The following is a 24,347-nucleotide window of genomic DNA, read 5'->3' as shown; positions in this document are numbered from 1 at the left end:
TTTTACAATTAAATATTTTTTTTCAACTAACATAAAATATTGATATTATTTAGAAATTATATTAAACCTATGATGTCACGACAAATAGCCCATGACACGTATTGTCCGTGTTGGGTCTAGGCTCGTATAGATTTGTCTTTTGGGCTACGCCACCTCAAGCCCCAAAAGCGCACGTACCATGTGATTTGTATTATATTTTATAAAGCTTTTCACTTTACTCTCCCATTCCGATATGAGTTTCGTCTGAGGTAATATGTCCACCAATTCTTCACAAGCTTGTCACTTGCCAGTCTAGAAGCCTTACGGTCCTATTTGAACCGCACTCGTTGGTCCGTCCTATGTCATAGGCTTCACATATGAAGTATAATTTTTATAATTAAAAAATCTAATAAAAATGAAAGATTTATTTGTAATAGTGTTAGATAAAATGAAATTGCGAATGGAAAAAGAAAGTTGAGGACTCCCAGGAATAGCAGTAAAATCCAAAATAGAATTTCACTGTCTCAATTCCAACCTCATGTCCTCCAGTGAAATTGGAATCCTTGTCATTGGTTAACGTGGTACAATCTTATTGGCCAAGGTCCACTCAGCACACGCGTCCTCAACAGATTATTCACTTCAACCCAGAGCTCAAACGCTAATCCTCTCTTTCCCTCTCCCATTTCGTAGGGTTTCCCTCCATCTCTTCCTTTTCCTCGCCGGAATATTCTTCCCGGAAACCCTATTCTCCGCCGTTGACTCCACTCTTTTTTTTAATTTCATTTTCTTTTGGCTCCAATTTTTAATAACAAAGCTTTCTTCCATTATTTGACTGTTGAAAACTATCCATTACGTGAATATACGATTTTTGGTTGTTCAATTTTGAAATCTTAAATTCAAAGTTAATTTTGGATAATTTTGATTGCTGTGGAGTTCAGATGCCGACAAGTCAAGGAGGAGGATCATCGTCGAGGAGAAGCATGTCGTTGACGAGCTCTTCGTCTCTCGTTAAGAAGAAAGCAGCCGCCGAAAATGGAGGAGCGCAACCTGATTCCGCTTACCGGAAGTCCATTTCTTCATCTCGTAACATGTACGCTTCATTCTTTTATTTGAACTGATGCTTAATTTGTATATATAAAATTTTTGTGGCCATCAACATCAGTACTGTTTGATTTTGTCTTGCCACTGACGCGAAATGATTAGTGTTATTCCCGCCAATATTGCTGTATTTGTAAATAATAATTCTGCAAAATATAAGTTAACGTAATGAAACAATAATAAATTCGAGCCCACTGAATTCACAGTGTTTCCTTAAGGAATTTAATCCCCTCCTAGTACCCAAGGTAATGGATTATTTCCTCCCAGGATAGAACGAATAACACACTGATGTAGCGGTACTTCAAACCCCAGTGTTTCAGCGAACACAAAGTTCGGTAGCAAATCACACTTACAGTTGCTTTGTTTGAAGTTAAAAACAATGCAGAACGAAAGAGTATAAACTCAGAAAATCGTATGGAAATGCTGAGAGGAAGGAGTGCAAATGTATAGCCAATTTGTTGAGCGAATTGTGTGTTGTGTGTTGAGTGTCTTTCTTCAACATCTGCTGCACATATATATAGCAGCAAAAATGTTGAAGAAGACCAAACGTCCACCCTCCATGGTGGAACAAACATTACATGTTTGTGGAGCAAGCACTTCATGTTTGAGGAGCAAGCACTTCATGGTGGGAAGAGCATTAGGCGGCTGACAAATGGTCAATATACGGATTGGAAAATATCCGTTACAAATGCGGATAATCTTACGTTAATATTTACTATTAACAAATAAATTTGGTCTAAAAAATTAATCAATCAATCGATCATTTGACCAAATCCAAATCCAAATCCAAATCCAAAGCCGAAGCCGAAACCGAAGCCGTAGCCGTAGCCGAAGCCGAGCCGAGCGAGCGACGACGACGACGGCGCGAGGCTTGCTTTCTTCTTAACTCTTTAAGAGCTACAAGAAGAGCCACCAAAAATGTCTTCCTCTTCCAATATGGGACAATGTCTCATTGTCAAGAGGGGGAAACTTAAAATTTTACTCAAAATTTCATTTTTCCTCCATTTCCCATTCACCCTCATTTTAAGAATATTTCATCTTAAAAACAAAACCTCAACAATCCCCCACATGAATGGGGAATGGCTATATCACGGAAGTATGCATGGAAAAACTGTGTGATTTACAAGTAAGGATTAATCGCATCTGGATAAGTAGGTTTCCCTTTGAACTTTCCGTAGTAAACTTATGTCGGATATACTCGGTCAATCGGTAGAGTTGATATCTTTGAACCGTCGATCTTTGGTGTATACCTAGACAACCATAAGTCACACAATCAACCCTTAACCGTCTTTGGTTCTCATTGTTGTGTTCGTTTCAGCCATGAACACCGCCTGGTTTCATAAGTGCGTAGAGAACTGGCCTTACAAAGTTCTCCTTGAAGCGGCTAACACTTCACACTTACATAGGTGATTCCTAAACGTGTCATCCTGTAGATACACTATTTGATATACCCCGTATCAAATTTAGAAATTATTAAAAAGCCTTAATGCTTTATCCTTGGTACTGAACATTGTCTCATCACGAGAACGGACTAAAATTTTATTTGACAATGTTGAACCGTCATTAATGACTTTGTTTGATCTCCTTGAACCTAGATCTTGGGATCTCCAGTCTTCTAGGTAGAGTTACCGCCACAATGACTTGTTCTCGGCCATAGCCCCATTCTCCTTGATGATTTCTCAACTACCTCTCTAGTTAGGCCTTTTGTAAGTGGATCCGACACATTATCACTTGACTTTACATAGTCAATCGTGATAATTCCTCTAGAGAGTAATTGCCTAACGGTTTTATGTCTTCGTCGTATATGACGAGATTTACCGTTATACATAACGCTCCCAGCCATTCCAATTGCCGCTTGATTATCACAATGTATGCATATTGGTGCCAACGGTTTGGGCCAAAATGGAATGTCTTCCAAGAAATTCTGGAGTCATTCAGCTTCTTCACCGGCTTTATCTAAGGCTATGAATTCAGCCTCCATTGTAGAGCGGGCAATACATGTTTGTTTGGACGACTTCCAAGATACCGCTCCTCCACCAATAGTGAATACATATCCACTCGTGGACTTAGAATCAGTTGACCCGGTGATCCAATTTGCATCACAGTATCCCTCAATCACCGCAGGGAAATTACTGTAGTGCAATTCAAAGTTCTGGGTATGTTCTAAATATCCCAAAACTCGTTTCATTGCCATCCAATGAGATTGGCCTGGATTGCTCGTATATCGACTCAGTTTACTTATAGCACAAGCTATATCTGGTCGTGTACAATTCATGATATACATTAAGCATCCCAACACACGAGCATAATCCAATTGTGATATGCTTTGGCCTTTGTTCTTTGCTAATGCAAGATTCACGTCAATTGGAGTCTTTGCAACTTTAAAGCCCAAGTGCTTGAATTTTTCAAGTACTGTCTTAATATAATGAGATTGTGACAATACCAGACCTTGAGGAGTCTTATGGATCTTAATTCCCAGAATTAAATCAGCAACTCCCAAGTCTTTCATATCAAACTTGCTATTGAGCATACGCTTAGTAGCATTTATGTTGGCAATGTCATTACTCATTATTAGCATATCATCCACATATAGGCAAACAATGACTATGTGATTTGGAACATTTTTAATGTACACACATTTATCACATTCATTTATCTTAAAACTATTTGACAACATTGTTTGGTCAAATTTCGCATGCCATTGTTTGGGTGCTTGTTTTAGTCCGTAAAGAGACTTAACAAGTCTACATACCTTCTTTTCTTTACCTGGAACCACAAACCCTTCAGGTTGTTCCATGTAAATTTCTTCCTCCAACTCTCCATTCAAGAAGGCAGTCTTAACATCCATTTGATGAATTTCAAGACTATACACTGCAGCTAATGCTACCAACATTCGTATGGACGTAATTCTTGTAACTGGAGAGTATGTATCAAAGTAGTCTAGACCTTCTCGTTGTCTATACCCTTTGACTACGAGCCTTGCCTTGAATTTATCAATAGTGCCATCATCTTTGATTTTTCTCTTAAAAATCCATTTAGAACCCAAAGGTTTATTTCCAGGAGGAAGATCAACCAATTCCCATGTATGGTTGTTCAATATGGATTCTATTTCACTATTGACTGCCTCTTTCCAAAACAATGATTCCGAAGAAGTCATAGCTTCTTTAAATGTTTGAGGCTCATTCTCCAATAAGAAAGTCACAAAATCTGGTCCAAATGAAGTAGACGTTCTTTGACGTTTACTACGTCTTGGATTCTCATGATTACATGTACTTTCTTTTGTTTCTTCCCGAGGTCGTTTAGATCCTTCATCAAACGACTCACATTCCTTTTTATACGGATATATATTTTCAAAGAACTCAGCATTATCTCATTCTATAACCGTATTATTATGAATGTCGGGATTTTCTGATTTATGAACTAGAAATCGATATGCTTTACTATTTGTCGCATATCCTATGAAAACACAATCAACGGTTTTCGGTCCTATCTTTACCCTTTTGGGTTTAGGAACTTGCACTTTTGCCAAACACCCCCACACTTTAAAGTAATTCAAGTTGGGCTTCCTTCCTTTCCATTTTTCATATGGAATGGATTGTGTTTTGCTATGGGGCACTCGATTTAATATTCAATTAGCCGTAAGAATGGCTTCCCCCACAAGTTCTGTGGCAAACCAGAACTTATCAACAACGCATTCATCATCTCCTTTAATGTGCGATTCTTTCTTTCCGCAATCCCATTAGATTGGGGCGTGTAAGGGGCTGTTGTTTGATGAATAATTCCATATTCTAAACATATTTCTTCAAAAGGAGATTCATATTCACCAGCCCTATCACTTCTTATCATTTTTACTTTCTTGTTAAGTTGCGTTTCAACTTCATTTTTGTATTGCCTGAATGCGTCTATTGCTTCATCTTTACTATTCAGTAAGTAAACATAGCAATATCGAGTACCATCGTCAATAAAAGTTATGAAATATTTCTTTCCACCGTGAGATGGTATTGACTTCATGTCACAAATATCTGTGTGAATTAAGTCTAAAGGATTTGAATTCCTTTCAACTGACTTATAAGGATATTTAACATACTTAGATTCCACACATGTTTGACATTTTGATTTTTCGCATTCAAACTTGGGCAGTACTTCCAAGTTAATCATTTTCCGCAAGGTTTTATAATTGACATGACCCAAACGTACATGCCATAAATCATTTGACTCAAGTAAGTAAGAAGAAGCTGAAATATTATTATTATTTTCCACAACCATTACATTTAGGTTGAAAAGGCCCTCGGTGAGGTAACCTTTTCCTACAAATATTTCATTCTTACTAATTACAACCTTGTTTGACACAAAAACGCACTTAAAACCGTGCTTAACAAGAAGTCCAGTAGAGACTAAATTCTTTCTCATTTCGGGAACATGAAGGACATTGTTCAAAGTCATGACCTTGCCAGAAGTCATTTTCAGAAATATCTTCCCATATCCTTCAACTTTTGCTGTTGAAGCATTTCCCATATAAACTGTCTCTCCGGGTTCAGCAAGAGCATAAGAAGCAAAAGCCTCTCTAACTGCACAAACATGGCGAGTGGCTCCTGAATCAAACCACCACAGTTTGGGATTTCCCACCAAGTTACATTCAGAAAGCATGGCACACAAGTTATCAACATCATCATGGTTTACTACCATGTTTGCTTGACCTCTTTTCTTGTCTTTCTTCGGAGCACGACACTCCGTAGACTTGTGTCCAGTTTTTCCACAGTTGTAGCAGTTTCCACTGAACCGCTTCTTGCTTGGGTTGTATTTCGGACCAGAAGCCTTCTTCCTCTTTTTGTTAGCTTCAACAATATTTGCTCCCATTATTGTTGAATTTCCACGGCCTCTCCTTTCAGCAGCTTTATTGTCCTCTTCGATTCTCAACCGAACAATGAGATCTTCAAGGGACATTTCCTTTCGATTGTGTTTCAAATAATTTTTGAAGTCCTTCCACAACGGAGGCAACTTCTCAATCATTGCTGCTACTTGAAATGCTTCGTTGATGACAAGACCTTCAGCAAGTAGATCATGAATAATCACTTGCAATTCCTGGACTTGGGTAATAACAGATTTGCTATCTACCATTTTGTAGTCCAAAAATTTTGCGGCAACGAATTTCTTCATCCCGGCATCTTCAGTTTTATATTTCTTTTCAAGAGCATTCCACAATTCTTTTGAGGTCTCCACGCTACTGTATACATTATACAGATTATCATCCAGTCCGCTAAGAATATATTTCTTGCATAAAAAATCAGAATGCTTCCACGCTTCAATCACGAAAAAGCGTTCATTCTCTGGAGTTTTATCTGGCAGATCAGGAACATCTTCCTTGATGAACTTCTATAGACATAACGTAGTTAGATAGAAGAACATCTTCTGCTGCCAGCGCTTGAAATCAATCCCGAAAAATTTTTCGGGTTTTTCTGCCGGTGCCAACGCCGGTGTTCGGCTTGTCGATGCGTTGGCAGTTACCATCGGCACAGCTTGGTTTTCGCTTTCAGTCATCATTTTTTTAATTGCTTTGTTTGAAGTTAAAACAATGCAGAACGAAAGAGTATAAACTCAGAAAATCGCAGAACGAAGGAGTATAAACTCAGAAATAGCCAATTTGTTGAGCAAATTGTATGTTGTGTGTTGAGTGTCTTTCTTCAACATCTGCTGCACATATATATAGCAGCAAAAATGTTGAAGAAGACCAAACGTCCACCCTCCATGGTGGAACAAGCATTACATGTTTGTGGAGCAAGCACTTCATGTTTGTGGAGCAAGCACTTCATGGTGGGAAGAGCATTAGGCGGTTGCCAAATGGTCAATACACGGATTGGAAAATATCCGTTACAAATGCGGATAATCTTACGTTAATATTTACTATTAACAAATAAATTTGGTCCAAAAAATTAATCAATCAATCGATCATTTGACCAAATCCAAATCCAAATCCAAAGCCGAAGCCGAAGCCGAAGCCGAAGCCGAGCCGAGCGAGCGACGACGACGACGGCGCGAGGCTTGCTTTCTTCTTAACTCTTTAAGAGCTACAAGAAGAGCAATTATATATATACCCACCAAAAATGTCTTCCTCTTCCAATATGGGACAATGTCTCATTGTCAAGAGGGGGAAACTTAAAATTTTACTCAAAATTTCATTTTCCCTCCATTTCCCATTCACCCTCATTTTAAGAATATTTCATCTTAAAAACAAAACCTCAACAATTACGACGTGAAATTTAAGCTTTATTTGATGCTTTCACTGCTTATTTGTTTCCCAACTTGAATACTGGAGATGGATATGAGCTCGGGTTGGGGGATATTGAATATTTATTTGCTGCTTATTTATAGCAAGATGAGGGAAAAGAAAAGAGTTTATACTTTATAGTTAGAATATTGGCAATGTGGAAAAGAGGTTTTGTAATTGGGATCTCAGCTTAATGATTGTCATTCTCACTGTGCTGCCGAAGTCTAATTTAAAGTTAAAAAACTGCATCATGGAAGTGCTTAATCACGTGTACTGCAATTGTCTGTCATTGTTGTCAAGGGCTCATTTGAGGCACGCTTAAGCCCTGATGCTCAGACAAGTTCAGGGTAGGCGATTTGCCTCACTTAGGCTGTGCTTCAGTGTGTGCAAGGCAGTAAGGTGTGCACTCCTAATTGCCCATAGTTTCTATCTTGAATAGAGCGGTACTAATATGCTTGGCAAAAAGATATATTACTTTTTAAGGAAATCACCATGAATGAAGTTGTTATTTTTCTCTTGCATTACATATGTATATTTTTTTTTTCTTCGTTGTGCCTTTTTTAATATAAAGCCTTTGCGCTTAAAGCCCCGATAGACCTGGGGAGCTTTTAAATGCTTTTCGCCTTTGACAACACTGTTGTCTGTAGATGATCTGCAACTAACAAATGCTACTTCGGAGGTCATTTTACTTGGTTATTTGTCTTGATTCACCTATGTATAGCTCTTTTAATAGCATGTAAAGGTTGTTGGCTATACACCAGTGTCCAATACTCAAATGCTCCCACCATACTTTTGAGTGGTTCAGTAGGCTACAGTGTGCAGGCTTCCTTGAGGTTCTGTTCAGTTTTTTTGGTTTGAGTTCACTCTGCCTTTTTAGGTTGGTTGATTTTTTATTTTTTTTTTGGTTTCTGATGCAGCTTTTGGAGGTTTTAAAGTCTTTGATTCTTTATTATATTCTTGGCACATGCTGTGAAATTTGATTAAGTAACAAACTGTAGCTAAGAGATTCCTTTGCTAGTAAGGATATGTAATATTTTAAAAACTTGTTTAGATCATAGTTGGGATCATTAATGGTCACTCTGAGTTGAAATCATCATTTTTTTGTGATTATTTTGAGTTTTGATAGTTTGTTCTCTCGCACATTTGGAACAGGGGACTGACTGGAGAGCGCACAGTGAAAAGATTGCGGCTGTCAAAAGCCCTAACAGTACCTGATACTACAAGTATTTATGAAGCTTGCCGCAAGATGGCTGCTCGCAGAGTTGATGCTTTATTGTTGACTGATTCAAATGCATTACTATGTGGTATCCTGACGGATAAGGTTTGACCTGAATCATGCAAAAATGCTGTAGAAAACATTTAGTAGATAGAAGTCTGTAGAGCTGCCTATTTCACTGATGCTTTTCCTATACCTACTAAAGGTGATATCCTTAACTAACTCTTCATGCATCCTTTTCTTTTACTTCCTTTGGGCATATTGAAGGATATAGCAACAAGGGTTATTGCTCGAGAAGTTAATATACAGGAAACACCTGTTTCAAAGATTATGACGAAAAATCCCGTTTTTGTGCTTTCTGACACACTTGCTGTGGAGGCTTTGCAGAAAATGGTGCTAGGTTGGTTTATCTGAAATAACTCAAGTTAACTTTTGAAAGCCTATCCAACATCTTATTTTTGTCCTGACGACAGGAAAATTTAGACATTTGCCGGTTGTAGAAAATGGAGAGGTCGTTGCTTTGCTTGATATAGCAAAATGCCTTTATGATGCAATTGCTCGCCTCGAAAGGGCAGCTGAGAAAGGAAAGGCCATTGCAGCTGCTGTTGAGGGAGTTGAAAAACACTGGGGGACATCTGGTTCTGGTTGGTTTAGAACTTTGTGTTGTTACTAATTTTCACTTATATAGTGTAGGACTGTCTATGTATTGACTGTTTGCCCAGTTCCTGTTATTGGTTGATGTTATTTGATTGGGCTTGCAAGTATATTTATTGACCTTTTCATATTTTCTTGTTTATAGCAAGTTCTAATACATTTATAGAAACACTTCGAGAGCAAATGTTCAGGCCTTCACTGTCTACCATCATTTCTGAAAATTCAAGGTAAATAATATCTTCACTTTTTAGAATAATTTAATCTTCTAAGTAATCTGCAGGTTAGTCACTATTTGTTGTGGATCTGTGGTGTTTCTAGGATTGTTACAGTTGAACCAAGTGATACTGTGTTAGCCACAGCAAAAAAGATGCTTGAATGTCGAACAAGCTCTGCAATTGTAACAGTTGACAACAAACCACGAGGGATTTTAACGTGAGCAGTTTTCCCTTGCATCCACTTGTTTACATTCATAGATTCTCTGCTATGGTGTAATAGCATATTAATCATCTCATGACAAGATATGCGTCATGGACTGTGCAGTTCAAAGGACTTATTGATGCGAGTCATAGCACAAGATCTTTCCCCCGAGTCCACTCTCGTAGAGAAGGTAATCTCTCCTCTTGATAACTGAGGGGATATCTTTGTTTGGGATAACTCTCTGTTCATTATCAAAGTAAAAAGGTTTAAATAATAGTTCTTTAAATAATTAGAAATTATTTTTCCTTTCATTATCTTTTTCCTTCCTTTCTTGAGGTTTGATAGCTAATTTATCTGATCTCTGATAACTTTCATCTTTTTTGCATGTAACATCCAGGTAATGACACCTAATCCAGAATGTGCTTCAATAGATATGCCGATTGTTGATGCTTTGCATACAATGCATGATGGGAAATTTTTACACCTTCCTGTTGTTGATAAAGGTATCATTTACCTCCAATTACACTTTGAGACTGGTTATCTTCTTTTCTAGATTTGCTTAAATTTGCAATTCTTATTTGCGGCAGAGGGAATTGTTGTTGCTGTTCTTGATGTGCTTCATATTACTCATGCAGCTGTAGCCACGGTAAGGCAGCACACACAAACATGTTAATTTCTCCCTTCTCAACTCATCATAAGCAACTGATATCTTTTGAGCTATCATTTTGGTGGTCAATTCACCTTCTGAATTCTGCCTTGTACTCAATTACCTCATTCAAGTAAAAACCTTCCAAGGGTTCTAACTACTTTGATGAGCTTTCCATTTGTCCGTGTACATCAAAAACGTATAAATTCTAGTCTGGATCTATCAAGTTGAAATCCTGGTTACCACTTTGCTAAGGCTGACTTCTTAAGGAAAGTAAAATATGTTGTCAATTTACCAATATTAAGAAAATTCCAATTTCGTTGAATGTTTGAACAGAATACTGAAGGATGTTTATTTTATATTTTATTGCATTTTAGAATTAACTTCGGTCGCGATCCACAAAAGCGATCTGCTCTAGGATGTTTCAAAGAATTTTGCATTTGATTATGACCTCACTGCTAGTATTAATATTCAGCCTTTTATTTTAATTCGGATCAGTGAATATTTCAACCAATCCTTTAGCCGTTATGGCTGATGTTTTTACTTTCTGTACAATGTGTTTGCTGGACAATATGTTTTTGTTCCTGAGTCCTTCGTATTTCATATTGACATTTAAATATTAATTGGTTAAGTTGTCATATTCACTTTGAGTTGGAAGCTGCTCAATAAGCACATGTGCTATTTCTTAAAAATTTATTGTTTCATTAATTGACTAGAAACTTTACATGAGCGTTAAATTTTGTGAGGCATTCTTCAACTATTAATATGTCAAAATCAAGGTAATCTAGGATCTAATTATTGTTAAAGTAGCAAACAACCTTGTGGAAGGCTGAAATTTTATCGCATAGTATTTAATCTTAGTTTCAATATTTAATATGTTAAGTCCTCCTTTTCTCAAAGATTGTGGAGATTTATTTCAAGGACTGTTACTCACTAACCAGGTGGGAAATACTGCTGGAATAAATAATGAAGCTGCAAACTCTATGATGCAAAGATTTTGGGATTCAGCTATGGCATTGACTCCAGATGATGACGAAGAGACGCGGAGGTTAAGGCCTTAATCTCCATATCTGTGAACTCATATTTTCTTTTCCTTTTTAATTATGTCTCACATTGTTTATTTGACATTCCAGTGACAGTTCATTGAAATTGGCTTCTGAAGGGGCAGAAACAGGAAGATCTATTCCCTATCCTTCATCGAGCCAGCCAAATAGTTTTTCATTCAAGATTGAAGACAAAAAGGGAAGGATGCACAGATTCAACTGTGGTATGTTTAGAGAATATGTTTTTAGTTAGTAAAAGTAATTAAGCACTTGTTAGTGCTTCATATATGACCAAGTGTATCTTTTACCTGGAAATTCTTGCTGCATTGGACGAATTAGTTTATATATGCAATTAGGATGCTGAATCATGCAGTACCATTGATATCATGTTAACAGAGCTAAAAATGTGAACCTCTATTTTCTCTTTTTCAGGCATCTTGAAACTTGCCTTCTGAACTGTCATACTTTTCCCAGGGCTCCTGACTCCTATCAAATTTATGGAGTTATGTCCTTGCAACTGTTTCATATCACTTGTGTTTTCCTTTTGTTCTTCATGTTGGTCCTCTTGAATTTCCAGTTTTCCACATTATGCATTGTATATTTAGCCATGCTGTTGCTTATTCATATTTTTATTATTAGAGGGACATTGAACTATGGTTTTCCCATTATTGGAAAAAATTTAAACTTGTTTGTATATATTGTCTGCTGAAACTAATTCTAGGAGGAGAAGTGGGGACGCAAGGGCTATGTGGACCACGACTGCGCAGTGCATTAGGGAAGCCGCGAGAGAGGTATTAGGGGTCTCAAAGGGTTACTCTGGTGACCACAAGGGATACTGGCGGTGGGAGAGGTGCAAGAAAAAGTGGAAACCAAGAAAGCTGCGTATCTGAAGCTAGTGGAAAGTGTAGACGAGGAGGAGAAGAGGGCGAATATGGAGCAATATAAGTTGGCTAAGGAAGAGGCAAAGCTAGCAGTTACGACGACCAAGACTGCAACTTTTACTCGTTCGTCTGAGGAACTCGAGGGCCGAGGTGGGGATAAGAGGTTGTTCAGGTTAGCCAAGGCGCGAGAAAGGAAGGCTCGTGACTTGGACCAAGTGAAGTGCATCAAAGATGAAAAAGGTAGAATTTTGTTGGATGAGGGGATTATCCGTCGGAGATGGCAGACCTACTGCCATAGTCTCTTGAACGAGGAGGGGGACAAGAGCATTGTATTGGGTGATTTGGAACTCTCTGGGAGTCATTGTGACTTTGGGTATTGTAGGCGGATTAAAGTTGATGAAGTGGAGGGGGCTATGCGTAAGATGAGCAGGGGCAAGGCGACCGGGCCGGATAAAATCCAGGTGGAATTTTGGAAGAGTGCGGGCAAGGCAGGCTTAGAGTGGCTCACTAGATTATTTAATGTCATTTTTAGAACGAAGAAGATGCCCGAATAGTGGAGGTGGAGCATGATGGTTCCTGTATACAAGAACAAGGGTGACATCTAAAATTGCAATAACTATCGGGGTATCAAGTTGCTTAGCCATACTATGAAAGTCTGGGAGAGAGTGGTAGAGCTAAGGGTGAGGAGGAGTGTGTCTATTTCCGAGAACCAGTACGGGTTTATGTCAGGGCGTTCGACTACAGAAGCCATCCGCCTTGTTAGGAGATTGATGGAGCAGTATAGGGAGAGGAAGAAGGATTTGCATATGGTGTTCATCGACTTAGAAAAGGCGTACGATAAAGTTCCGAGGTAGGTTTTGTGGAGATGTTTGGAGGCCAGAGGTGTATCTGTTGCCTGCGTAAGGGTGATTAAGGACATGTAAGATGGAGCAAAGACCCGAGTGAGGACGGTGGGTGGGGACTCGAACCATTTTCCTGTTATGATGGGGTTGCATCAGGGGTCGGCACTCGACCCTTTTTTGTTTGCCCTGGCGATGGACGTACTGACGCGCCACATCCAAGGGGAGGTGCTGTGGTGCATGCTATTTGCAGATGATATTGTATTGATTGATGAGACGCGAGGCGATGTGAACGCGCAATTAGAGGTATGGAAGCAGACCCTGTAGTCTAAAGGTTTCAAGTTGAGCAGGACTAAGACAGAATACTTGGAGTGTAAGTTTAGTGGTGAGACTCAAGGAGGGGAAGGGGAGGTGAGGCTGGACTCGCAGGTCATCCCTAGGATAGGAAGTTTTAAGTACCTTGGGTCTATTATTCAAGGGATGAGGAGATTAATGAAAATGTCACACATCGTATTGGGCGGATGGATAAAATGGAGACTCGCTTCCGGTGTTTTGTCTGACAAGAAGGTGCCACCGAAACTTAAAGGTAAGTTCTACAGAGTGGTGGTTAGACTGACGATGTTGTAAGGGGCTGAGTGTTGGCCAGTCAAGATCGCTCATATCCAGAAGATGAAGGTAGCGGAGAAGAGGATATTGAGATGGATGTGCGGGCACGCCAGGTTAGATAGGATTAGAAATGAGGTTATTCGCGACAAGATGGGTGTGGCCCCTATTGAGTACAAGATGCGGGAAGCGAGGCTTATGTGGTTTGGTCATGTGAGGAGGAGGAGTACAGACGCCCCAGTGAGGAGGAGGAGTACAGACGCCCCAGTGAGGAGGTTGACATTGGAGGGCCTACAGAGAGGTAGAGATAGGCCAAAGAAGAGGTGGGGAGAGGTGATTAGGCAAGACATGACACAACTTCAGCTGACAGAGGACATGACCCTTGATAGGAAGGTATGGAGGTCGAGGATTAGGGTAGTAGAGTAGGTAGTCTAAGAGTGTTCATAACAGTAGTATTGGCACGCAGTCTCGCTTTCTGTTGGTAGTAGGTTTTTATGACTAACCGTTGTTTTCTTTCATTGTTGATCACCTTACTATCTTGTTGTTTTTATTCTGCTTTTATATGGCTTTTTGGTGCTGCCTTTTCTTGTCTATATTTTCATTAGTGTGGTGCTTATGTTTTTTTGGGCCTAGGGTCTATTGGAAACAACCTCTCTATCTTCACAAGGTAGGGGTAAGGTCTGCGTACACACTACCCTTCCCAGACCTCACTGTGTGGGAAAATACTGGATATGTTGTTGAAACTAATTCTAGGAAATTGATAGGATGTCTGCTTTGTTCTCCCTCATAATTCAACCACTATGATAATTTTGACTTTCATTATGGCTCTAATGTTTCTATATTTCAGATATTCGGAACATGACAGATTTAATAGCTGCAATCATTCAGAGAGTGGGGGATGACATTGACCGGGACAATCTTCCTCAGATTCTGGTTGGAATGCACTAAGTTCCTCGTACATTTGAATGTTTCTCCTCTTGGTTTTCCTTGTTTGAGCAAGTTGACTATTATATTCAAGGCAATTACTCTCTTGCAGTATGAAGATGAAGATCATGACAAGGTTGTATTAGCGTCAGATAGTGATCTTACAGCAGCTGTTGACCATGCAAGATCTGCAGGTTGGAAGGTATGATTGGCTTTCCTCTGGCCCTGGGTTTTGATGCATGATTTAGTTGATTGAATGAGCATATACCCTAATACCAGGAAAGAAGATTGAGTTAGGATTAGTTATTAGGCAAAATACATAGGCAGCCCCTTTAAGCTGTTCACACTTTTCACTTAGACACTTTATGTTAAGTTCTTTCCATTTGAACACTCTAACCACATCTCAAATGTGTCATTTAGACACAAACTTGATAGGCAGCCAACCACAAAAGATGCGTGTAATTCACATACCAAAGTGACAAATAAGATACGGACACGTGGATTTAACTTAAATAAATTTTTAAAAAAAATTTTGAAAAAAGAAAAGAAAAATGAGTAAAAGAAAAACAAGAACGCACCCCCCCCTCCCCGACGAACCCCCCTCCTTTTGTCTTCTTCCCCAATCCCCGGCAATCCCTCCTCCCTATTTCGTCTCCTTTAAGAAACTCTCAGCTGCCACTGTTTCCCCCCTAGATCTGTCAAGTGTGGAAGCAGACAATGAAATTAATAAGTTTAAGATTTCATGTTACAAATTAACAATCTAAACATATATATTGGAATACTCTGTATTAATCTTCCTTGATGATCTGTAAATTCTTTGCATATGTGATAAATGTATTTCCAAATACACTTACAGATTTCAAGTGGCAATTGAACCCAATTACATAAATTTAAAGGAAAGTTACGGGATCATTCCCATTTACATTGGTGAAAACCCAGTTCTAAATTAAAAAATAAGATAATTTTTTGAGAAGAGATGTTAATGATAATTTGAAAATCGGAGCAAAAAATGCCTAAAATCATGAGTAGCTTCATAAAATTTGCTTTAACATCAGTTAGTTTGATCAAAACTAACTCAAAAGAGCTAGCATTCTTAAAAGAGAGAGAGGAAGCATTTGTTTAGAGTTCTGGAAAAATTTCATCAATGTCCATCGCCTAAGCTTAGTGTTTTTCGAAAACAGAGATTGGTCGGGGTGGGTGGGGTTGGGGAGGGAGGGGTCAGAGAGAGTAGATAGCATTCGTAAAGTGAGGAGTTTGTTTTTTTGGACTATTTCACGCGCTTGAAAAATGTGAGAACACTTATCTTGCCATGTCAGCTTTTTGTATCTAAATGACATATTTGAGATGTGGTTAGAGTGTATAAATGGAATAGACTTAAGATTGAATGTCTAAGTGAAAAGTGTGGACAACTTTAAGGATCTGTCAATATATTTTGCCTAGTTATTACATGTTGTTTCCATCTTATCTTGAATAGGATGTAAGGACTGATGACAGAAATCAACCTGAACAGGGGCTAAAATTGCATCTGGACTATTCAGGAACAACTGGCCATCGGAGGGGTTCAAGCCCCAGTAGTTTGGATTATGCTCATACAGAATCTGCTTGGGCTTCAGCCTACAGCACTGTAGCAGCCGGTGCTGCATTAGTTGCGGGTTTAGGCGTACTAGCATTCTTAAGGAGATCTGGTAACTGATTATTTGAAAGAAGTTACCACTTGATAGACTGAGGAATGGGAATAGCACATCGATTCATGTGAGCTTGATCGGTTAATTTGATTTGAATGGATGTTGGTGCTATGGTTGGATGGTTGCTCTATACGGGAATCGTTTTACTTTTACCTTTTGCCTGCGTCCAGATTTGCAGGTTGTGGTTTATCCTTACGCCCTATAACTCCCTTACCTTGGAGTAGTCTTCAACAATGAACTGGCAACTGTATTCAATTTATTGTGCCAACAGTGTCAGGAATTCAAATGTGGGCTGCGATATTTCTTACAGAAATAAAAGAGAAAGGAAGAAGAAACATAAGGAATGCACTTATCCTTCCTGTTCGGTCTCTCCCTGAACGCCTTCATCCCGAATTCCAACTAACCACTAAGCAACCTTTTATTAACTATGCGTTCCATCCTTTGCAACCGGTGGTTGACGAGGTCCTTTCATATGATTTATAAAAGAAGATGCTCAAAATAATTGCATTAGATAACAATAAGGGTAATTTAAGAGTGTTATTTTGCAGATATCAATCACCGTTAAGCTATTGAAGCTTGCGTATAACATTAACCAAACAAAAAACAATTCGGCGCATGTTGTAGTTTGCAATGGTGTAAGACTGATTTCTGTTCAGACGGAATCTAGGATTACAAGCCAATTGGGTCGAAGTGTGTGTTCTCAATTTTCTGCTATATATAATTCGAGTTTAGATAGCAAGTGCGGACACATCAGCTGCTGAAAGGTTGTACCCGTCCTGTATTGTTTTATTCTTAGTTGTCATTCAGTGGGATACCGTAGAGGTGCTTATCGGGCGAATTAGGTGGATGATTACGCTCAATTGTTCGGTTTATCGGTTATCGAATTATAAATGTAGTAATCCGTTAGCCATCCAATAAGACAATGAGCGGATTGGTATCAAATTAACGATTATCAGACGGTTATCGGGCGGTTTATCGGCTAAACTAAATAGAAATTTTTTGAACAGTTAATACCAAACGGGTGAAGAATAAAAATAGAAAGTCTACATTGAATCTACTCTCTAGCGATAAAGTCTACCATTTCGAGGAAAGATTCTTCCTTGAATCCATCGAGAGATTGCGATACACATTTTATTCTTATATCATTCGATCCATCACACCTTTGTCTCTGTTCTTAAATCTGTATCTTAGGGCTTGTAGTCAATCAAAATCAATTTAAAAAGGATGTTTTTGGTCGATTGGTTCTATGGAATTCTCGCATCGCTTGGTCTGTGGCAGAAAGAGTCTAAGATCTTGTTTTTAGGCCTTGATAATGCCGGCAAAACTACCACATCAGACTTTATCGCTAGAGAGTAGAATCAACTACCACAGTGTTTCAATAGTACTCTATATACATAGGGGTAAAAGTGTAAATATAAAAATTCTTAACGGGTTAACAGTTTAACAGTTTACCCGATAAGAAAATTGAGTAATCCTCCTCCAAACCGTTAAGTCGTTAATTATAAAATCTCAATCTGTTCACCATCCATTACCTCGATAATCCGATACCAATAAGCCAATAAGCTATCGATTGAGTTCGGTTAACAGTTTCAGTTCGGTTTTGAACAGCCCTCGGATATCGGATATGAATATGACAATTGCTCAATGTTAGGAAGAGAAAAAGATGCGCCTTCCTGCTGTGAACCGATCGAGTAACAAAATGGAGGGGTGAATGGCCCAATTACACATAAAAACGAAATTATTTACCATTGCTTACCCATTTACTTTTTTACCCATCAAACTAATTACCTTTCGTATCCATGGAAGCTTTTGTGGGTAATTTCCCTCTTTTCTCCTTTCTTTTTTATTTCTCTCCTTCTTTTCTTTCTTCTCTCCTTTTCTCTGTTCTCGTTTTCTTTTTATTTTTTTTTTATTTTTTCTCCTTTTCGGTTCATTTATTTTTTGACCAAATCATATTATTATTATTTTTATCATAATTTAATTTCACACTCAATTTTTGCTCATTCTTTATTTATTTTTCTTTTTTCTTTTATTTATTTTATTTATTTCTTGTTCCTTTTCTAATTTCATTACTCCTTTTTCTTTTATTTTTTTCTCTTCATAATCTAATTTTATTTAATTGTTTTGCTTTTTTTTTAATATTCTTCTTTTTTTATAAAATAAGAAAAGGTAACTGATATAGTAAATATTTGTTCATCTTTTTTTTATAAATATAACTGGTATAATATAAATTTTGTCTTTTTTTCTTATTTTTTTTAATTCAATTATTAGAACAACTTATACATTATAACTGTTTTCTTTTCTTTTTTTTTTGTTTTTTTTCTTTTTAAATTTTATTTATTATTATTTCAAATTATTTTCCTTTTGTTTTTCAGAATCTAATTCTGCACACATTTTTTGGCTTCTTTATTTTTGTTATTTTTATTTGTTTTATTTTTTTTTATATTAATTATAAATAACTTACTTTAGCATATAGCATATAAAAAATAATATATTAGTAGTAGTTGAAGTATATTATTGCAGTAAATTATGATACCCACATGCTATATATCATATATACTGATAGGGTATATGATATAGAGAACTCTGTTAAAAAATTGAAAAAGAACCCATTGAATTTTTTTTGGATAATTAAAAAAAATACCAAATTTAACTAGATAGTTACATTACACCATATATTGTAATAGTATACTGTTACAATAAATTATACACTATTGAAAATTAAATATTATATACTAAAATGGTATATAGTATGTTATTTTGATATATAGTACAAATTATTCTTTTCCGCTAGATCAACTCAATTTCAAAAATTTACTCCAGGATTTTTACCAAATTAACTCAAACTTTAGCCACAATCGCCAATCAAATATTTCAAACTAAATATTTTGGTTTAAGAAAAAAATAAAAAAATATGAAAACTCCGTTGAAAAGTTGAAAAAGAACTCAATGAACATTTCAAAAAGTTCTAAAAGGACTAAATTGTAATAGTATACTATTACATTATAATATGTTGAAAAGAACTGTATACTAAAATGGTATATAGTATACCATTTTGGTATACAATACAAATTCTTTTTTGCCAGTTCAACTCAGCTTTAACCCAAATTTAAAATTTTTAGTGCGAAATCTTCACTAAATTCGCTCAATGTTTAGCTACAACCTCCAATTAATATTTCAAACAAACCCAGACAAAATTGGATCAAAATAACTACAAATTCAACAAACCCAATATATGAGTTTCATGCTTCAAGGTTCTTCAGGGATAGGAATTTGCAGGAGTGTCGACAACAGGGTTCCCAAAACCAACACGGATAAAGGAAAGGGTAGAAAAAAGGAAAAAAGTAGAAAATTTTATTGGGTTCCCAATACCCGACGAGCTTGGAAGAGAGAATTTTATAATAAAAGGAATTACTATCGTTCGAAGAATATGAGGAGAAAATGAATTGATATCATAAAAGGAAGAAAGAGAAAATAGGGAGAAAAGTAGGGGAACATATAAGGCAGCTTTAAACTATACAATTGTAGAGAAAGAATGGTTGGAAGGTCGGGTAATTAATATGGGTGGGGTAGGTAGATAGTGTAACTATTTTCAAAATGGGTAAATATTTTGGTTTTTATAGGTATATAGTGTAGTTTCCTCAAAATGGAGAGGGAGCAATTAAGGAAAGCAGAGCATTAGAACGTGCTTAAAACAAAATCAACACAGATAAAGGAAAGGGTAGAAAAAAAGGGACAAAGTAGAAAATAGGAATTTGCAGGAGTGTCGACAACAGGGTTCCCAAAACCAACACGGATAAAGGAAAGGGTAGGAAAAAGGGAAAAAGTAGAAAATGAATTGATGTCATAAAAGGAAGAAAGAGAAAATAGGGAGAAAAGTAGGGGAACATATAAGGCAGCTTTAAACTATACAATTGTAGAGAAAGAATGGTTGGAAGGTCGGGTAATTAATATGGGTGGGGTAGGTAGATAGTGTAACTATTTTCAAAATGGGTAAATATTTTGGTTTTTATAGGTATATAGTGTAGTTTCCTCAAAATGGAGAGGGAGCAATTAAGGAAAGCAGAGCATTAGAACGTGCTTAAAACAAAATCAACACGGATAAAGGAAAGGGTAGAAAAAAAGGGACAAAGTAGAAAATAGGAATTTGCAGGAGTGTCGACAACAGGGTTCCCAAAACCAACACGGATAAAGGAAAGGGTAGAAAAAAGGAAAAAAGTAGAAAATAGGAATTTGCATGAACGTCGACAGCAGGGTTCGAACCTGCGCGGGCGTAGCCCAACAGATTTCAAGTCTGTCTCCTTAACCACTCGGACATATCGACCTATTATTGGAATATGTGTGCATGTTTTAAACATAACCTAGGATTTAGGTTCTTAATAAGGAGAAAGAGTTGAAATCCCCACCCACTTTTCAAGTAACAGTACGTTAGTCAAAAAGTCTAAATTTAAATCAAAATATCAGTGAGTTTGAGTATTATCTTGCCTCTTTATTTTGTTAATTTCTAAATTGAACGCGTAATAATTTACATTCGTACAAATTACTTTGTAAATCAAATTAGCTTGTGAGTTATGTTAATGGGCTATCTAAATCTAATTGGTGTAAATTATTATCACCGTCAATTATTATTTTAATGAGTTTAACTTTCATACATTACTAAAGTAATTTTTTTTACAATTAACACTATGTGTCACCTTAAAGGTAATAAAATGAATAATATCTGGAATTAGTATCCTTGTTCACCACTCTTCTTTTAATATAATATAAATATATATTTTTGTTTCTCCTAAAATATTTTTTTGTTTGCTTTAAACTTGTAGTCTATTATTCACAATTATTGAATTGTCTAAATTATGAATAGTATTGTTAGTACCATATATCTAATTAAATATACTCATATGATATCTATCCTTTTCTCTCTCTCTCTCTCTCTTTTTGTAACTATTAGTAATTTTATTAATCACCGGTATAAAACTATACAAAGTCACATCTTAGCTACAACGTAACTCAGTTAGCTATCTAAGTATCACAAACTAAGAAAATAAATTTCTAAAGCAAAACTTTCTAGAGGAAGTAGGCACAAGGGATTCCATGCTTTCCCTATCAAACAGGGAGTACTACTAAACAAAATCACTACAGAAGTTTATCTCTATAAGACTGAAGTCCCTGATGTTGAACATATATATACTCTCTCCGTTCCAATTTATGTGAACTTGTTTGACTGGACACATAGTTTAAGAAAAAATGAAGGTTTTTGGAATTTGTAATCCTAAACAAGTCAAAAATGGGCCCATAGTATTTGTGTGGTTATAAAAGCTTCTCATTAAGGATGCAATCGTAAGTTTAAACTAAATTATTACCAAATTTAGAAATGAGTCATTCTTTTTGGAACGGACCATTTCTCATCCCTACATTCAAGCATCTTTCTCCATACATGAGATCCATTTCTCCAAGGAACCACCAATGCTTTCAATTTTTTACAATATTTTTGACTCATGAATGCGCTCCACAAAGTAGGCTTTGCTTTAAAGATCCACCATAGTTTACAAAATAAGGCTTTAGACACGTCATGTAACGATCTAAATCTAACCCGTCCTTCTTTTTGTGGAAATCACAATGTGTCCCATGATGCCCAATGTTTAGCTCTTCCTCCTATTGAATTACTCCAGAAAAAACGAGCAAATAATTTATGAAGTTTATTAATAACAGAGGCTGGAGGGTTTACAACTGACAACAAATGTATTGGCATGCTTTGAAAAACATATGAAATCAATACAACCCGACCACCAATCGATAGAAGTTTACCTTTCCATGATTGAAGCTTGTCAAGCACTTTGTTAACAAGCCCCTGATAGTAGTCCATTTTCCTTCTAGCATAAAAGATTGGACAACGTAGGTAAGTGAAAGAAAATTCCTGCTTGCCAATTCTAATCACTCTTTGCACCTTGTTCAAAACCTCCAAACTTGTTGAATGGTGCATATAGATTGCTGATTTTGCCTTTTTAATTGTCCAGAAGCTACCTCATATGCACCAACACCTCCATAATTAGTTGTAATAAAGTAGCATTAGACGATGAGAAGATGATAGTATCATCAGCATACACTAGATGATTAACCTTAGGACTCCACTTTGGCAAGCCAAATCCACAAAAGTATAACTTAAGATGAAGAGAATTCAAACCTCTAGACATAGCTTCAGTAGCTAAAATGAATAATGTAGGTGACAAGGGGTCCCCTTGCTTAACTCCTCTGGTGGACTTGAAAAATCCATACGGCTGGCCATTAATTAATACTGAATACCAGTTGTTAGACACAATGCCAAACACTACACCAATGAACCTTTCACAAAAGCCCATTTTCCTCAACACTTTAGTCATGAATATCCAGGAAAGCCTATCGTAATCTTTGGTCATGTCTAATTTCATCACTACATTAGGTCATGCCCTTGTCCTTAACCTAATGTCAGTAATAATTTTTTGAGTTAACAACATATTTTCTACGATGCTTCTTCCTTTAACAAAACCTGCTTGTTCATCTGAGATGAGATTAGGCAAAAGAGGAGCAATCCTTTCATGAATAACTCTTGAAAAAACTTTGTTTAACGAAGTTGCTCAAACTAATAGGTCGCATATCAGAAAAAGTAGTAATTTCCTTCTTCTTAGGCAATAGCACCAGATTTTTGTGAGTGATAAATCTTGGTAGTTCATGACCATTAAAGTACTTCCTCACCATGTTAAATATATCATCCCCTATTATGTACCAACATCTATGAAAATTTTTTCCAATGAATCCATCTGGTCCTCCAGCACTATCCCCATTTAAGCCAAAGACAACCCTCTTGACTTCATATTTCGTAGGTTGTTTCACTATTTCTTGATTCTGATCAAAGGTTACTATGTTAGGAACATGATCAATGATCCCAAAAGCAGTAGGAATGACATCCTCATGGAATTAATTATGAAAAAAATTGACTGCTTCATCTGCCATTCGTTCATTGCCCTCGATCCAATTACCTTCACTATTCTGAATTCTCTTTAATTGCAATCTTCTTTTCCTACCATTCACTTGTGCATGAAAGAGTTTAGTGTTGCGATCTCCAGCCTTAAATCATGACATGCCAGACTTATGTTTCCAAAATTTTTCTTCGAGAGACAAAACTCTGATAAGTTCTGCCTGAACTTTGTTAAGCCTTTCTCTATTAAATTTTGTTGCATTGATTTCAAACTGTGCTTCATGAACAAGTACCATCTCTTCCAAACTAGCAATCTTTTGGAAGATATCCCCATACGTAACCTTGCTCCATACTAACAATGCTCGCTTCAACTTCTTCAATTTGTGATTGAAAATTATGAATGGATAACTACTAAAGTCTATCGTCTAGTTTTCCTTCACAACATCTTGAAAGGTGTCATGTTCTGTCCAAAAATTAAGGAATCGAAATTGCTTCTTCACAGGTATAGAATCTGGAACACACGTGATTAGTAAGGTACTATGCTCATTCTGCTGGCTTAATTATTTGAACTTATAATTGAAATTAATTTAGAAATAAATATATGTATACTAGGCCGAGCCTTATTACCTTGATTTGTTGGCTAGTTATTTGAGAAACGGTAAAGATTATATTCGCTTTGTGCTCATGTACTGTATTGTAAGTACGTATCTCGTAATTCGATAACTTCTTTCCTTTCTAGTGGAGCGGGCCTAACGCCTCGACATTATAATAGATACATCTGTAGTTCATGCCGCTCGACCTTCGACAATGTACATATTATTCTGGATCGGACTAAACGACCTCGGCATAATCGTGAGTTATATCGCTGGTAGTCCGAATATTTATGAGATTATCTTTCCACTGACGCCCAACATTTTTATATGGTACTTCTGATCCGTTTGTTACTGGTACTTGATACATCTGAGTTGTTGAGGTAGAATACAATACTGATAAATTCATATTTTAAAAGAAATATTTGGAAGATTAGGTTCATACTTTAAAAGTAATATTTGAAAGATTAGGTAACTTACAAATTTATCTCATTATTGCTGTGTGCTTCACATTTGCTTATGATTTATTATATTGCTTTGTTGGACCTCTAGTAA

The 24,347-nt window shown here is 36.9% G+C and overlaps 1 protein-coding gene and 1 non-coding gene across 4 annotated transcripts; one reads left to right on the top strand and one right to left on the bottom strand.

Annotated features, from left to right (window-relative positions):
- The first annotated feature begins 618 nt into the window (after positions 1–618).
- On the top strand, positions 619–16,585 carry LOC107759513 (CBS domain-containing protein CBSCBSPB1-like). 3 transcript variants are annotated; one of them, XM_075243863.1, is made up of 14 exons: positions 619–1,069; positions 8,495–8,663; positions 8,826–8,958; positions 9,032–9,202; positions 9,358–9,439; positions 9,531–9,644; positions 9,753–9,819; positions 10,027–10,132; positions 10,217–10,275; positions 11,217–11,323; positions 11,409–11,542; positions 14,489–14,574; positions 14,678–14,767; positions 16,076–16,585. In XM_075243863.1, exons 1-14 carry the CDS (start codon positions 918–920, stop codon positions 16,256–16,258), a joined length of 1,653 nt encoding a protein of 550 aa, XP_075099964.1. In that variant the 5' UTR covers positions 619–917; the 3' UTR covers positions 16,259–16,585. The 3 variants fall into 3 exon arrangements, 2 of the variants coding, with proteins under 2 accessions (XP_075099964.1, XP_075099963.1); XM_075243862.1 differs by having other exon boundaries at positions 16,040–16,585; XR_012704903.1 differs by having other exon boundaries at positions 633–1,069; positions 14,489–14,596; positions 16,076–16,094.
- Positions 16,586–20,492: 3,907 nt separating this feature from the next.
- TRNAS-UGA (transfer RNA serine (anticodon UGA)) lies at positions 20,493–20,574 on the bottom strand. The gene has a single exon. It is a non-coding gene; the product is annotated as a tRNA-Ser (tRNA).
- Positions 20,575–24,347: the final 3,773 nt, after the last annotated feature.

The sequence above is a fragment of the Nicotiana tabacum genome, chromosome 22, assembly GCF_000715075.1.
Source record: "Nicotiana tabacum cultivar K326 chromosome 22, ASM71507v2, whole genome shotgun sequence".
Classification (NCBI taxonomy): Eukaryota; Viridiplantae; Streptophyta; class Magnoliopsida; order Solanales; family Solanaceae; genus Nicotiana; species Nicotiana tabacum.
Note: the sequence above shows the minus strand (reverse complement) of the source record. Positions and strands in the feature narration are given on the sequence as shown.